Source organism: Atta cephalotes (genome assembly GCF_000143395.1).
Source record: "Atta cephalotes unplaced genomic scaffold scaffold00008, whole genome shotgun sequence".
In the NCBI taxonomy this organism is placed as follows: domain Eukaryota; kingdom Metazoa; phylum Arthropoda; class Insecta; order Hymenoptera; family Formicidae; genus Atta; species Atta cephalotes.
Window position 1 is genome coordinate 3423175 of NW_012130072.1, and position 17017 is coordinate 3440191.

Genomic DNA, 17017 nt, shown 5'->3' on the forward strand with positions numbered 1-17017 from the left:
CTCTCTCTCTCTCTCTCTCTCTCTCCCCCCCCCTCCCTCTCTCTCTCTCTTGTAATTTCTTTAGTTCCATTAATCTATTGTATCAATCGCAATTTGTCCATGTTAATTATAAAAATAGTTGAAAATGCTGAGTCAGTCGATAAAATAGTATAAGCATACATTTTCAAATGAGAAGGTGTAGCAAGAAAGAGTAGCAAGAAAGAATATTAATTCAATAATTAAAATAATGAGTCAAATTAATTTTTAGTATCAAAATGCAATCAGAGTAAAAAAATTGAAACTTGTTCAGTAGAGAAACTTCTTATGTTATTATAAATAATTGGTAACTTATAACGGATTTTAACTCATAACGTGTAAAGAATGGTTGCTGACTTTTTACGCCATATCCTAATCCTCATTAAATTGCCAGATTTTCTGTATAATATACTGTATAAATAATCATATATACATTTATTTATTTATATTGCGATGAATTTATATATACCAGAGATCCCGTGTTCGATCCCAGATAGAATTGAAAAATTTTTCGACCGCTTGTAGCTCCTCTCAGCGGGCAATGGCATCGAGAGCATAATTGACTTGGTTCATCATCAATAATTATCAATTGATGAAAAAATTATTCTCAATTTGCAATATTGTTAAATGAAATAGACAGATTTATTTTGTTATATTGAAGAAGACTCTGTGAGTCGAAACGTCTATTGTTATATTCTTTTTAATGGTATATTAAATTAATTTTAAGATTTTTAACATCTTGTATTGCTCGTATATTTTGTCGTTGATATTTGTTTCACCGAGAGTATCTTTGCCAAGAGAACTTCTCTAACAAAAATCGTTTCGGAATCGACATTAAACAGTAGTCTTATATGATTGTGTACAATTAACGTGCGCACTACAGGCATATAAGAGAAATCACCACCTTTATACCCCATAATCCAGGCGACATATTCATGTGATTTATTTTTATAAAAAATCAGGTGGCAAAGGTATCATCTATCTTATTTGTAACTGCAAAGGAATTTTTATTTTGTTTTATACATATATTTGTTTATTCATTATAAAAATAATTCTTTTGAAACTTGAAGCTTTAATCACGTACTTCGTCATCTGACTTAAACTTCATATACGGTGTATGAGAGCTTATTTTGGCAAACATTTTTCGAATATTGGAAATATCAAAAGAAACATTATCTTTAAAGTCATCGGGAAGTAATCCATTTTGGTATATCAGCAAAGTACGTCGCGATGTATTCTTCTAATGTGTCCAGTAGTCTAACCTACAAAAACACGTGCATTATGTTATATAAATAAACAATATTTGATAAATAATCAAATATATTATTATGATTACCGTCTAAATTATATCATGTGTTTTGTCAAGTTATTGTCTTTCACATAAGTCGTTATTTTTTAAATTGTATTAGTTTCAACATTGAAAATGACTTAATTAAGGTCGAAATGTTTGTTAATGAACTTTCGTTTTATAATAACACAGCATTAAGACCCTTTGCTAGAACTCATAGCCCAATACTTATTATTAATTTTATAAATTATTTGAACCCTTTTTGGAAATTGAAAGAAATAATCAACGTGATGTATGTTTATGTATTATTTATTTATAACACACTTATAATGTTAAGCGAGGACTCGTCCTTGCTCTCATGCAAAGTCTCGGCTTCGTAATACTCGTAATGCTGTGTCGTCTTATAATGCTCGTAATATTCTGAGATCACCCGCGGAGAGTATCGAATTTTATAGAAAAATTCGTGGCCGATCGCGGCCAATCGTCGTGATTGTCTCGACGCGAAACTCGCTGATTGGCTGCTAGTTTTTCACAAGCGACAAACGCGGTTACTCGTCTTAGCGACAATGTGGCGTCAGACACGGCTACCTTTTTTTGGTCGTTGACTTAAATAATGTATATATGTATGCTTATGTATAGTAGACTCACTGTCGTAATCGCGACATGTTACACTTTTTCTTATATTATTATTTTTTTTTAAATATTGTTCTGGCAATTCTGATTGCAGAATGATTTTTTTGGACCATTTTTCTATCGATGATTATTAACTTACATGAGTAATGCTATGTTGTCGCTTTTAAAGATATTGTCGCTTCGATAATTACAGTACATATGAGCCATATGTAAATTATAATGTCAACAATTAGATCTATTGAAGAGAGAGAAATGTTACACTATAGAAATTATATTTGAATAAATTGAATCTAGAAGATCTGTAACATTTTTTAAATTCCTTTTTTTTTATTTTTGATAAAAATCATCTATAAGTTTTTGTGAATTTCTTCGTCTAATACTTCATCCCACTTAAAGTCATGTGGAAATTCTTGCCTGTTCCGTTATGACAGAATGTTGGTAATTCCTTTTTATATGATTTCTATGATCGTTTCTATGATCGTATTCTCTTTTCAACGTCCTTTTCGTCTGATCTACATACGTAGCATCGCAGTCTCTCTCTCTCTCTCTCTCTCTCTCTCTCTCTCTATTCTGTACCCACATTAGTGCGCGATCAAATTGAAAGTTTATTCTTAAATACTCTAATAATTTTGCTTAATTTGTTAATGTCTAAATATATCATACTTATGGTGTTATTGTTTCTGAAGAAATTCATTATTTTCTGATATTTCTGGAATAAATGGTGTAATAAAAAATAGTTTATTCACTATTGTTCTTTTTTTTTGTATTAGTTTTCTCACTCTGAGGTATGGACAAATACCACCCTTCTGTGCCATTTGGACGAGTTTCGAGAAAAAATTTCAGCATTGCTCAATCTTGCTCGATTGGCATTATAAGTATCAGATAAATATCAGATTGATAAGTATCAGAACATGATGAGTAGCAAATGTGATTTCTAGTGGTTGCATATAAATTCTTTCTTAAATATATTGAATTTTTTTGTATGAATTGTGAATTTGTTGGACTCGGCGAGTACCAAATCTTGTTCGGGTCAATTGCAGACTACATTTTGGCTTAAACTCACGAGCTTCAGCCATATCATCGAGGTATTCTGGCAAAAGAACCTTTTGAAGGTTTGAATCGTCAGTCACAAGTTCATTGTACATCTGTCGGCTTACCTCTATCGCCATTGGAGTACTAGATGTGAAAGTAGAGTTGAGGTTTACTTCTATAAGAGCAAATGATCTAGCGAAGAAGAACGATTCTCCACTCTTTCTCCAGCTTGCATTGGAGATGGTTGATTTACATTTTGCTGTAGCCTAGATGGTTTATTGATAGAGCTAAAGGGACTTGCTTTTTGAACTTAGCGCCCTTCGATGGTTTAGCAAGGGGTTTTCCCTCTGCCCCTCCCCCCCCCTCTCTGCTCAGGTCTGAACGCGATCCTTCTGATTTTCGGATTTCCTCAAGTAAACTTGCACTTGCAATGTGACAGAGAGCTTTCCAGCACAAGTCGACACAAGAGTTATTTCGTCTTTGTTTCTTATTGATTATTGAACAAGGACAGAATGACTCTTGTATCAATTTGTGTCTCTTGTTGGAAAGCTCCCACAGAAAGATCAATAAGCAGATTCTAGGTTGGATGTTGTTACATTTTTTATTCTAAAAAGAACTGAAAATACAAAAGTTTTTGTGTTTGTTTGATGAATTTCTAAAGAATAATCTATAGAAATGGATGCTCATCAAAAGTTTATGCTGCGAACTTTGCTCTACATAAAACTCTTTCTTTAATAATGGAGAAAATTAATTCAAAGGATATCTCCGTTATTTAATAGAATTTTTATTATCATATCGAAGTTTTTGGCCTCAAATTTATTTATATTGATATTTTTATGAAATGCAGAAAAACATAATTTATAATCTCTTTCGATTGGTCAACCTACATACTGGCTAACAGATCGAAAGAACACTCCTGACTGCATAGGTTTTTGTGTTATTAAAGGCATAATCAGTAGTTATCTAACGATTGAGTCATATTTTGAACTATCGTCTGACCATTCTCCTATAATAATTACATGGTATCTTCAGCAGTAAAATTCGTTAATATGCCTCATTTAAGCAATAAAAGAACGAAATGAATCATTTTAGAAACATCATAAATAAGGAACTAAATTGTCATATCTCATTCAAATTAATAGAAGATTAAATGAAGCTATAGAAAATTTCACTAAAACAATACAAAGACAAGCAACCTGGAAATCTATTCGGGAAATAAAGATACATGACAAGATGCAACTCTGTTCACTTAATGCCAAAGCAAAAAAAATAGAAGAAAAATGGAAGATTAGAAAACAGTGGCAGATTATACGCTCGCTCAAAACAAAGCAAAATTTAACAAAACACAACTTAATTGACAACTTAAGCTAATGAATATCATCTAAGTTTTTCTAATTAGTAGTTGTTCACGACTTTAATGTGTTAAATTATTATTTTTTGTCAACACTTTATTATTTTTTTTAATTATGTTAACAATGAGATATTATATTATACAGTGCGTTGGGAAACTCAATGAGCAATTTGCTCATTGAGTTCAATTTGAGCATTGAAAAGGATCCAAAGCTGGATCGAAACGTATGTATAAAACGTTAGAACTAATAAATCTTATTACACATCCTATGTTTGGCTTCAAAAGACATCAACTTATAGACTAAAGATTAACCTGAAGGATAATTTAAAAAAAGTTATTGAATTAGCTCTACATTTACTCCTTTGATTACATGTAGCTTTGATTAATATATAACTCTATATAATAAAATTGATCTTTTATGGAAATATATTTCTTTTAATCATATAATCAAAATATAATATTAATTTTTCTGATTTTGATGCCATGATAATGAAAATATTGTTCCCTATTAAATATGGCTAAAATGTTTAACTTTGTTTATGAAAATTTTTCAAAAGTTTTTCCAGTTTTTATCTTATATATTAAATGACTTATTTTTACTAAACATTAAAAATATTTAATTGTGTTAAAAATTTTTGTATTAGCTGAATAATTTTTTTCATTTTATGTGGCAATTATTGAAATACACGGTTTGTTATCTTCTTGGATTTAAAGTTTCATTAATATAATGAAACTTTTTTAATATAATGAAAAAAGAAGATAATAATTTATCATCGACTGAAAAATAATCGGTCTATCACATAAGGGAATAAAAATCTTTCTTAAAAAAAATTTTTTTCTTTCAGAGTAAATATCGTTGAAACTTTGAGAGATAGAAAAAAGTTTTCAATAAAAAATCTATGAACGTTTCAATTCTACAAATTCTCGCATATATTCTAAATAACACTTTTAAACCAGGCATATGTAAATAAATTTCTAAACGTCGATGAAAATTGATCATGTATTAATTATTGTAATTTTAAAATGACATTTCTTGAATGACCAACTCTTATCACTCGAAGGGACGTTTAGCCGCACTATTGCCGCACTCTCCGTCAACTACAGTTAAACATCGAAGTACTTTCGCTATGCTATTTGTCAGCGAAAGATTTTCGAGTAAAAAGTCCAACCTGCGTCTTATTTATATTATTTAATTGGGAAAAAGTTTTGATAACACCAAAAAGGATAAAAAAGTCGGATCAATTTGCTTCTTTTTAGAAACAAAATAAATTTAATAATTCAATTTTTCTCTTATAAATATAAATATAAATTCGTACTCAGTTTATCTCTCGAGTTAAACTTCCAAATTTGATTTTACAAAGCTTTGTAGGCAAGAGAGCCACACAATTTCGTTTAAGGAAGTATTCTAGTCTAGAAACCGAATTTTTATGCTATTTTTACGCGAATTTTTTAAAAATATAAGATAAAATTTTTTGGGACCGGGTTTTTTTCTATATATTTGAAGAACATTTCAGAATTTTTTTATTCAAAAATAATTGTTGATATGCGTTGTATAAAATATTAATGTCATGAAAAATAAAACTATGACTCCCACGATTCCAGCTCTTTTGCTCATTTGAAACAAAAAACCAAAGAAATTCTTAATGAGTTTAGCTATAGCAGGTATCAGGACGAAGAAAAAATATTGATAATTTAAAAAATGTCGTCATGTCGAAAATTAAGTTTCGATTTTTGCCTTTTTTTTCCACCAAAATAGTCCTAAAAATTACAAAAATATATATTTCGACTTGATTCTGATACGGCTATAGCCATATATATGCTAAAGATATGTGTACATGCCCGACTCGATTGGTCAACTGGTTTTCGAGATATAGAAGTCAATTTAAAAAACATAGTTTCGAGAAAAATGCGTTTAAACTTTTTTATATTGATTATATAGAGATAATTGTACTTACTATTAATCAGCTAGTCCGGGGCCATAGAGAAAGCCTTCCTGTTTCTAAATAAAAATCCTGTAGAATTCTTTTCTTTTCCCTATGATTTGCTCTTTCCTTTTTGGCGAAGTCAGTTGAGTGCCGCTCCGAGCTTCATTCCGGGAATATGCGTACATCTCTGCTTGCTGATTGCAATAACTATTCTCATCACGCTCATAACTTTTAAAATTGATAAAAATCCTTCATTGAAAATAATAATTGCCAGAAAAGTTGCTATTTTAACAATCTTTGTTTCAGAATCAAGATATTTTGGAGCAAAAGTCCAAATTAATGAATTTAACGATTCGTTATTATTTTGTGTTTCTGTTCCTAAACAACGTTCTAGCAATTCATCCGAGTGACGAGTTTTCATAAATAGGCTGAATTATCTCCAATACCTTATCAGTAAGAGGCGGATTATCGTGAGAGACGGTTTTCATATGCCTTGTCAATAGTGATGAATCGATGTACACTTCTTCATTGCAGCTACACTTTACGTATATTTTGAATCCTAAACCTCGATGTGTCGTCTGAGAGAATTGAATACTTTTGCAATTTTTGCAAATCACAGATGCGATTATTGAACAAACTGCGAAAAAAATTCAAAATACCATAATCAAATTCCTTTGAAATAAGAAAGTCGATATTTTTCGAACTTTGCAGTTTTTTTGCCGACGTGCTCGCAAATTGCGAATCTTACTCAGCTGTGTATTAATTGTCTCGAAAATGCCGTTTCTTCTGCACGAACTCGAATAAATTTCTCGCTTTTCTTATCTATTTTTAATATACGTATTAACAATTTTTGTATTCGCTCGCTTCAATATTCAAAGCCAAATTGAGAAAACAAATGCTCCTTCACAGATCACCGCTCCCTATCAGATGCTATAAAGCAATTAAAGCAATTATCTATACTTTCAAATCCTTAATTATTGAAGTATATATCGTTAACTCCGAAACATCCAACGAATTATGATAATGAAACGAATACTTACTGCAATTTATTTAGAACACATTCATATTATTCTACAGAAAAACTGTATTTTATATTTGAACTTATATTATGAATTTGGTCAATAAATTTATAATTTTTCACAACATTTAATATATTAATATTTTCTTTCTGTCTCTAAGCGATGATTTAAAATCGTCGAAGTTAAAGAAAAATATCAAGCAAATAATATAGACGATTGTTCTAATTCCGATGTCTAATTCCGCCTTCAATTTCATATGATAAATCTGTATTTCATTATAAATTAATATTATTTAATAATATTAATTTTTTTCAAAAATAAAATGTTAATATAATTATTATAAATATATATTTAAATATCAGGATGCACATGACGTCAAAAACGTACGAATGTATAAATATTCAACGAATGAAACGCGTCACTGAGATGAATGTATGGTGGCCGTAACTAACTGTAAGGATGATTCGGTAAGAAAGAAAGAACGAAGTGCGGAAGTAAGGAGCAAGGAACGAAGAGAGGTAAAAGAAAACCCAGAAGAGCGGAATATTCTAGCAGCTTAAGCTATTTTCGTTGTTTATTGTTATAAGCTTTTATATTTAAAAAAAAAACGAATTTTTCTGGACGAGAGTGTTATTTTAGCGCGCCGAATTCGTGATACGATTGCGTGTTTCGAAAGATGTGAGAAGGGAAGAATAGTTGCGTACTACTGTGTGTGATATAATTGCGTACGAATTAATTACATCTGCGTAGATTATCGATCCAAGCCTAGTGGTGTGTACATTTGATATTGTGTACATACACACTAATCCATCGGTTTTTGTTGATACGGTTACGTTTGTACGTTGAATAGTTTTTTTTTTCTCGTTGATTTACATTGATGCTGTTTCTACATTGATGCCAGCTATGTATGATTGAGAACGATTATTGAAACTCGACGATCGTGTAATGAAATCATTATACCGCCATTAGCATATGTGCAACGAATATATAGAGTTGCTTCGGAATTGACAGATATGTGGAATTGTTGGTGATGAAATTTAAAACAGATTTTTTTTACAGGTATATACCATAACATTCATCGCCTTTCAAAATTGCGATATTCCATATCTTATAAATTAATCTGAAATTTCGTTAAAGGAAAAAATTTTGTTTAAGGCGTTCTGCTTCAAATGATGAATTTTTCTTTCTATAATTTATAAATTATTATTTTCAGAAAACAATACATATTCACTTTCTGCCAATTCTGGGACATTCTGCATTGTAGCTCTATTATGTATTATCTTTTATTAATTTTGTTTTCCTTTTCAGACTCCGAGTTTGAGATATTAATATTGTAAGTGTACTTCGGATCAAAAATTGATATCATTAATGCACACTTACAATAAAAAAAAATATGTTACTTATGTTATTTACTAAAATTACTTACACGAGTAAAATATATTTGTACAAGCTATTTTTTTTCGTTGATATAAGCAGATCGATCGTCCTCGAATTTGTAGTTGTTAACAAGGGTGGATCTTCATTACAAAATAATTTGAGACTTCCTTAATTTCTGTAACTATTTTCTTTTAATTTTTTATTCCAAAGGAATTACATCAATAACAAAAATGGAAAAAATAACGCTTTCTTTTATGGTTTTGTATATCTTACAATTTTGTGTTTTTTAGATTATTAAAAAATCTAATGTTTTTCAAAATATCCCTATCCTTCATTATTGTTTACATATGTAAAATTTAAATTTTATCTAAAAATAAAAATATGATTGGTATTTAATTCTAGCTATTGTTTTTGTGACTTATGTTAAACTATTGCTAAACCGATCCTATGTTAAAGTCTTCCAAAGTATTATTCAAAAAGATTATCCATCAGGATGACAGTGTTTGTACCCCTGTAGAAATAGGTCTTATTGTCCTCATTTCATTAATACGTCATGACTAGGAAGTATATTTTGATTTTATTAATAACCCTGCGATAATAGCACGCATCACTTTTTCCTTTGACTTTTGATTTATAGAGTTAGTTCCAGGATGGTGTTCATTGGATAGCATCCATTCCAATTTCCGATATTTCATAAGTCTCTAATTCAAATAGGCCTTAATGAACTAATTTATTAATTTATCATTTAAATAACACATAAATTATATATCTAATTTAAAAAACAAACCAATCATTAGTTTCTTTTTTAAATTTTTGTTGAATTGGGGGAAGAGGAAGAAAATAGCGAAGTAGATGAAGAATTTTATATTATATATGGAAGTCTTTATATTAAATGGCTAATTCTAATTTTATGTAGATCCGTCCTTGCTCAACCTGTGCAACAGCCACAATCTCGGTTTAATGCTAATGTGTCACACATTTGCGAAGGCTTTCGCTGGCAAATAGTTTTAATTGACAGGATGCCAAATGCCAAATGTTAGTTCTAAGTAGTCTTGTAGCGAACAACTCATTTTAATGAGCTTTTTCGCATAGACTTGTCATATCGCATTGTGGAGCGTGGTAGTTTTGCGTGTTATCTCGTCAAGAACGAAGGAGCAAATGAGGACAGTTATCGATCGGCCGTAATCTCAAAATTTTTATTGATTTTTTTAAAAGCTTGTCGGAGTGAAGAAACTCGAAAAAAAATTTCGATTATGTTCGATGTTTCCAAAAAGAAAACATTAATCATTTTACTATTAACATTTTACTGTTAATTTAAAAAAAATTAATTTATATACTGAAAAATATGCGAAGATATAAATACGATTTATATTTTCAATTAATCTTGTATTTATATTATATCTATCCATAAATTAGTACAAATTTTAATTAAATATTATAATCATAAATAAAATAACGCAGCAATAGAAATATATTCCAAATAAAACCAATATTTGTTAATTCTAATACTGATAAAAAAAGAAATTTGACTGAACAAATCTGTTGCCTTGGAAATGTTTCTTTTGTGAAACCACTTTCAAAAAATCTTTTATTGCATACAATAACATTGATAGTAAATTCTTAATAGTTTATTTATCAATGTGAATTTTTGCGCAGTATTAGGTTCTCTTTAAATTTAATTTTTCAGTTCAAAATAAAATGACAAAAATTTCGCTGAAGTGTCTATTTTTCTGTTATTGAACAGAATATAGGTGTAGTAAAAAGAAATCCATTATTTTTTCAATAGATGGCTTTAGTAATCTGCATCTCGCGTTGTATGCGATCGAGTTACGCTAGATGGCGTTAGAAAGATAAGATTTCGTACTAAAAAAACTTCTCAGACAGTTTTGTGATTGCTTGAGTGCGCGTCAAAGATGGACACCAGCAAAGAGAAAATACACCATATTTTACAGTTTTTCTTCGATAAAGGGCGAAAACGCAAGCCAAGCGGCTGAAAATATGAATAGTATTTATGATCCTGATACTGTAACAGCCAATCACGCGCAATTTTGGTTTCGTCGATTCCGTTCCGGTAATTTTGATGTCAAAGATGCACCACGCTCTAGAAGGCCAATTGTCGAAAATGGCGATAAAATAATGGAAATCGTCGAGTCCGACCGTCATGTAAGCACTCGATTGCTCAGGAGCTAAACATTGCACAAAAAATCGTTTGGAACCACTTGAATAAGGCTGAATACAAAAAGAAGCTCGATGTATGGGTGCCACACGAGTTAACGCAAAAAAACCTTATGGACCGAATTTCCATCTGCGAATCGCTGCTGAATCGCAACAAAATCGACCCATTTCTGAAGCGGATAGTGACTGGTGATGAAAAGTGGATCACTTACGACAACGTCAAGCGAAAACGGTCGTAGTCGAATCGCGATGAGCCGGCGCAAACGGTGACCAAATCAGGATTGACAGCCAGGAAGGTTTTGCTGTGTGTTTGGTGGGATTGGTAAGGAATCGTTTACTATGAGCTGCTCCCCTACGGCCAAACTCTTAATTCGGACTGTCCTGTCAACAATTGGACCTGTACTGTCAACAATTGGACCGTCTGAAGGAAGCAATCGCCCAGAAGCGGTCAGCGTTGGCCAATAGGAGAGGAATTGTTCCATCAGGACAACGCAAAGCTACACACATCGATAGTGACTCGTCAGAAGCTCCGAGAGCTTGATGGGAGGTTCTTATGCATCCACCTTATAGGAGTCCGGACCTGACTCCAAATGATTACCATCTGTTCCTGTCTATGACGAATTTTGCTAGTGAAAAATTCGCCTCAAGAGAAGCTTGTGAAAATCGACTGTCCCAGTTTTTTGCCAATAGGGATGAAGGTTTCTATGAGAGAGGCATAATGGAATTATCTTCAAAATGGCAACAAGTTATCGAACAAAACGGTGCATATTTGACCTAAATCGGATCATTCTAACTATACTAAATAAAGCTTTCAATTTCATGCAAAAATAATGGATTTCTTTTTACTACACCGATCACGAAGAATATTCACTAATTATTTTTTATCTCATAAATCACATTTTGCAATGAGGAAGGACAAATCAATATTCTATATCATGTATCATAATATTTATATTTCTTTATCCAACTTAAAAAAATTGTTCAATGTCGATTATACAAATTCTGTAAGAATATTTATATCGAGAACGCAAATCGAAATATTCTCATCAGCATTATCATTAAAATAAAAAAGGCTAATGTTAAAGCAATTAAATCAAGTTTCAACAGATTCCATTTCGAAATGTTTAACTTCGATTGAAACCTATTATTATTATTATCGTGAATTTTAATAAAACTGTTGTTCACAATAATACATGACTTCCGAACTTGAGTAACTTGCAAAAGACATGATTTACGAAACTTATGTCGTCAATTTCGAGAGAAAATTTATTTATATCATAAATAGATAATTATTTGTGCGGAATTAGTTGAATTATTTTTATGTGGAAATTATTATTGTATTCAACGCTGATGCAGTTATGAAAACATGAGTAAAACATAAATTTTTTTTTTTAAGTATCAAAAGGCATGATGAAATATCAGAAATAGAGAGACCGAAGTTTTCATACACGGAACTCAAATTGTTGCTTGGAAGCTTTGCGCGTTTTATAAACGTTCACACGAGTTATCGCAGTAAATGTACCTGAAACGATTGCGTGAAAAAATATTTATTCCGTGTGTTTATCCTGACACAGTTTTATCTGTATTTGTTTTTACGATATATATGTACGTGGATTATTGCAGATAAAAACCCATGCAACTTCGTTCTTTTGTGTTTTTCCAAAGTGATGTTTTAACTAAGCTTTATCAAGATAAAGTATGACACATCACCTTTAAAACTTAAATTAATTTTTCAAAAATCGCAATATACAAAAAGACTGTATCTTTTTACACTTCAATTAAAAGCTATCTATTTGAATGTTTATTAATTTTATCAAGTAATACTTTCTTTTGTTTTTTTTTCTCTATCTTTCAAAATTTAAAATTTCGATATTTCTCATATGTATCTCGTACATGTTAAACGCATCGTCCGTTTTCTGTCTTTCATTTCAAAAGAGAACATTTGATAATTTTCCTATCAACGTTGAGAACTGTTTAGATTGATGCAAAGTTAACGATGTCTATTTCTGACATACATTTGCTTTTACTAATTAAAAGGAACTAATAGCGTCAAGAATACGAAAGTCTCTGTCTCAACTAGATAACAGATTTTCATTGCAATTCAATACTTGTCAGAGAAAATTATTTTAATCGCTAGTTGCTTTAATATATAATATAAATGCAAGTTGCTCGTTACTTTGACAATACTTAAACTCGTATTTTTTTCATACTTTTTCTTCGCGCTGTATAATTAATTTATGTACAAGGCATTCAAAAAATATAAGATATTAAACTGTAACAGTGCCTCAATAGATATTCAAATAACAACTATTAACAATAAGTAATTAATATAAAGATACGACTTGATAATCGGTATAATGTTTAATGAGGCTTAGTGACATACAAGCCTTTCACGAATTTGTATAATCGTAAATTGACTTGGAAATCCGGATTAAGGACGGATTTCGCACGATCGAATGTTTGAGCGATTAGTAGTAAACCACATTTTTTTTGATACGTTTAACATTAAATATATAATGTTCCGTATATATGATCATTATTTATGGAAAACCGCAAGATTATTTTGCGGTAAAACGAATATCTTCGTGAGACAACAATATTTCTTCCTTTTTATTGTATCTAGATTTTTATCAAAGTCAATTTGCGAGAATCGTAGTTGATACAATCACGCTACAATCTTTTAAATTAATTGATTAGACTACGATACCTATATTATTCGACTTTGGTAGTCATTTCCCATTTATATTGCATTTAATTTATCCGTTCAGCTTCGACTTACGATATTGCACGTGATTATAACGGTATTTGCATCGAAGTGATTGATTGAGCGACTTTGCCAAATCGAGATATTCGAGAAATAGTATTGTCATGATAATCGAGAACGGACGGACGAAGCGATCGAACGATATTGTCTCTCTTTTCCCGCCCTTCGATTATTCTGTTCGATAAAGTAAGTAGCTTACATATGATAGGCCGCGTGGAAAATACCTCGAATGTTTGAACACATTGTAAGTAGCTTACGTATGATAGACCGCGATGAAAATACCTCGAACATTACTACTGTACTGTACGATTGTATGCCTTAAGGTTTAACGTTAATTTTCTCTCGATTTTTCGATGGAATCGCCAGAGGTGTCGATATCTCCGATCTTTTTTTTTCCTTTCTTATTATCTTTAATCATTGCGTCTAATCAAGCTTACTGATTTCCGAGAAAAAAGTGGCTGTCAATCTGTCATACGTTTTTTGATAGACACACTTGTTTGTTATCATTATCGTGTAGAATTTTGTAATTTCTTATTTTTTACTATATACAAGACATATGTATACTACTTCTCTTATCAGACAATGATAATGAATATGATAATGAAATATTTAATAAATATCTTAATCTCCGTATTTACATTGATATAGCAACAACTGGTTTTGTGTTCTATCTTCAAGCAATTAATATTTCTGAAATGAAATATAACATATTTAATTAAGATAAGAGATTACAATATTCTACAAAGATTTTATGTTCTTTTATGATACTGAGTTAAAATAAGGGTGTAATTCTTCAGTGAGTTCAGCTTTGTTTCAAGCATGCGCGAAATAACTTGCAGTGTTTATTGAAAACAATGAAAATCGGTATAAAAGATACAACTTTTCATAACTGTAATGTCAGAAATTGAACTCATTGAAATTATAATATCTCTGCCACCGAACGGTCAGGTAATAAATCGTAATCGAGAACGGGCGAGCATTACGATGTACACTCGCTTTTTTTCGATCGAACCCCTTAGTTAATCTTAAGAAAACCTTCGCGTTTTAATCGGTTCGATCCGAAGGAGGAAGCGGATAACTCGTGCGTCGCGAACGGATTTCAACCTTCGCATGTCGCTTCTCCTTTTCCTCCTTTACTCCATATTTCGAACGAATCGTATCGTAGTGCGACTTGGTGTGAAAGAGAAAATGCGATCGATATCGAGAGAGAGAGAGAGAGAGAGAGAGAGAGAGAGAGAGAGATAAAGAGAGATCGAGCCATTCGTACCTCGAGCGAGACTTGCGATGGTACAATGTACCATTGCGTGAGCGAGGCTTAAAACTCTAACCCGAATATTGCTCTACCGAAAAATTTCGAAAAAGAGATGAAACGATCTCCTTTCGAGTTAACGTTATACATACATAATAACGACTAACATAATATTTTGTGAAAAATTAACCGAACGTTTGTTAAATCTTGAATTCGCAAATTTTTTCAATTTTATTATTTTAGACGAAAAAGTTTGTTAGGATTCAAGAATTTCTCGTGAACTCTATAGATTGCTGAGAAACCAACAGCGGATATTTCGGTTTAAAGATCAACGACATTCAAATGTCAAGTAGAATTTACTGTCGCGCGTATATATGTGCGTATACTTGTGTGTATGTGTGTATTTGTGTGTATATATATATATATATATATGTGTATACGCACACACATACACACACATGCGCGCGCGCGTATATACACAGTATGTACACTGTGTGTATGTATGTATGTGTGAATAGGCAATATGTATGTGTGTTGCGTGTGGGAGAGAACACGAACGGAATTCGGCCTGCTGATCACTCCGTCCGCGACAGGCACACTGTAATTATATGCATTGTAAATACTCAATTGACGAAGTACGTTAGGCAAAACACACGTACGCATCGCGTAATTGTACATATTAAACATGGAAAAGATATTTGTTAAATATAGAATATGTTACGTTTTTCAAGAAGCCATGATGTTTTGTTAATGTCTGCCTGCTTCGTATCCCTATCATAAAAATTCCGAAAGAATTTTCCATTAAGAAACTTTCTTTAAGTTTTTTTTTTTTTGCATTTCTTATACCCTTTCTAATGAATCTTATTATCACAGATTTATGCGAGAGAAACCATCGTCATTACTAATATTTATGAATTTTTCTGATTAATATGAAGTATCAGTAAATATTTTTCCGAAGTATTTTTCGAGGTAAATATTTTGATTAAAAATATTGGTTTTGATTAGTCAGGCTGCAAATTTACGAAAGATTACAAAATAAAATATTCAATGGAACTTTCATTGAGGGAAGATAATTCAGGAATATATTTTCTGAATAACAGTATTCAACTATCTTATATTATTTCTCGTCTCTTATTGACAATGCCAAAGATTAGAAAAAAAAAAAAGAAAGAAGATATACAAGATATATGAGGTAAGTGCTATTTTCAATCGATGTTTTTCTGACTGTATTAATGATATTACCGAGTGACGTGAACTAAAAGTGAAACGCGCAGAAAAAAACGGGCTAAAGTGAAATTACGCGTAAATTCTCGAGGAATAATTCGTACGTCATCCAGCGCACTCATATAGAGCGCAAACACGCGCAAATGCCGCACGTATAAACGGACTGGGTAATTCACGTTGATTAACTCGAGCAACATTATAGACAGCGGCCGACCGCGGCGCGTGATTAAACCGAGTACTTATCATTACTTAATCAATCAGCGAATTAAACGGGGATTTTATCGTGTGTGCGGTCCCGTTGTGGAGTAAAAAGCGTGCGTTTAAGGCGGTCCGCGCCTAATGCGCGTACAAGGCGGCGCGTGCACGCCGTGACAATTAGCGACGCGCGTCTCGCGTGGCAATTAACAGACGCGGCCGCCGGGCGCGAATAAATGCGCCGTAAACGTGCGGGTTTAGCTACAATTAATACATAATATTTTAAGCAGAGATACGCGCGCGCGAGAGCGCCAACGTTCTCGGCCGATCGGGACGCGTGTTTTACGATACGCCATTAACGTAATTACGCTTCTCCCGCTCGCCTCGTCGAAGTCGGTCGCCTCGTGTTTCACGGAGGGGTGGGGAGAGGAGGAGAAAAGGGGGCGCTCACCTATCCGTTACCGTGCACACACTACCGCGGATCCTAGCACGGCGAATAAAATGTATTTCATTTGAAATTAGCGCCGGTTTGATTTTACCGCGTGCGAAATGCACACAACGTGTACTCCCTCGCGCGTACATCCAGGGAAAATTAATTTGTGTTTTCATATAACCGCGATCTATAATGGAAGCCGCGGTCTGGTATCGATACGCTCGGGTTTCACATTCGGAGAGGGCTTTACCCGTTTATATAATTTAGACGGAATAATAGGAAACACACACACACACACACACACACACTCTCTCTCTCTCTCTCTCTCTCTCTTCTC

The 17017-nt window shown here is 32.2% G+C and overlaps 1 protein-coding gene across 1 annotated transcript in view; it reads right to left on the minus strand.

Moving 5' to 3' along the window:
- LOC105627362 (lipid phosphate phosphohydrolase 1-like) overlaps positions 1-17017 on the minus strand; it is a 103871-nt gene that overhangs the window by 3247 nt on the left and 83607 nt on the right. Inside the window, exon 7 of the mRNA XM_012208647.1 lies at positions 3000-3143. Coding sequence (XP_012064037.1) covers positions 3000-3143 — 144 coding nt within the window. The remainder of the gene's footprint in view (positions 1-2999; positions 3144-17017) is intronic.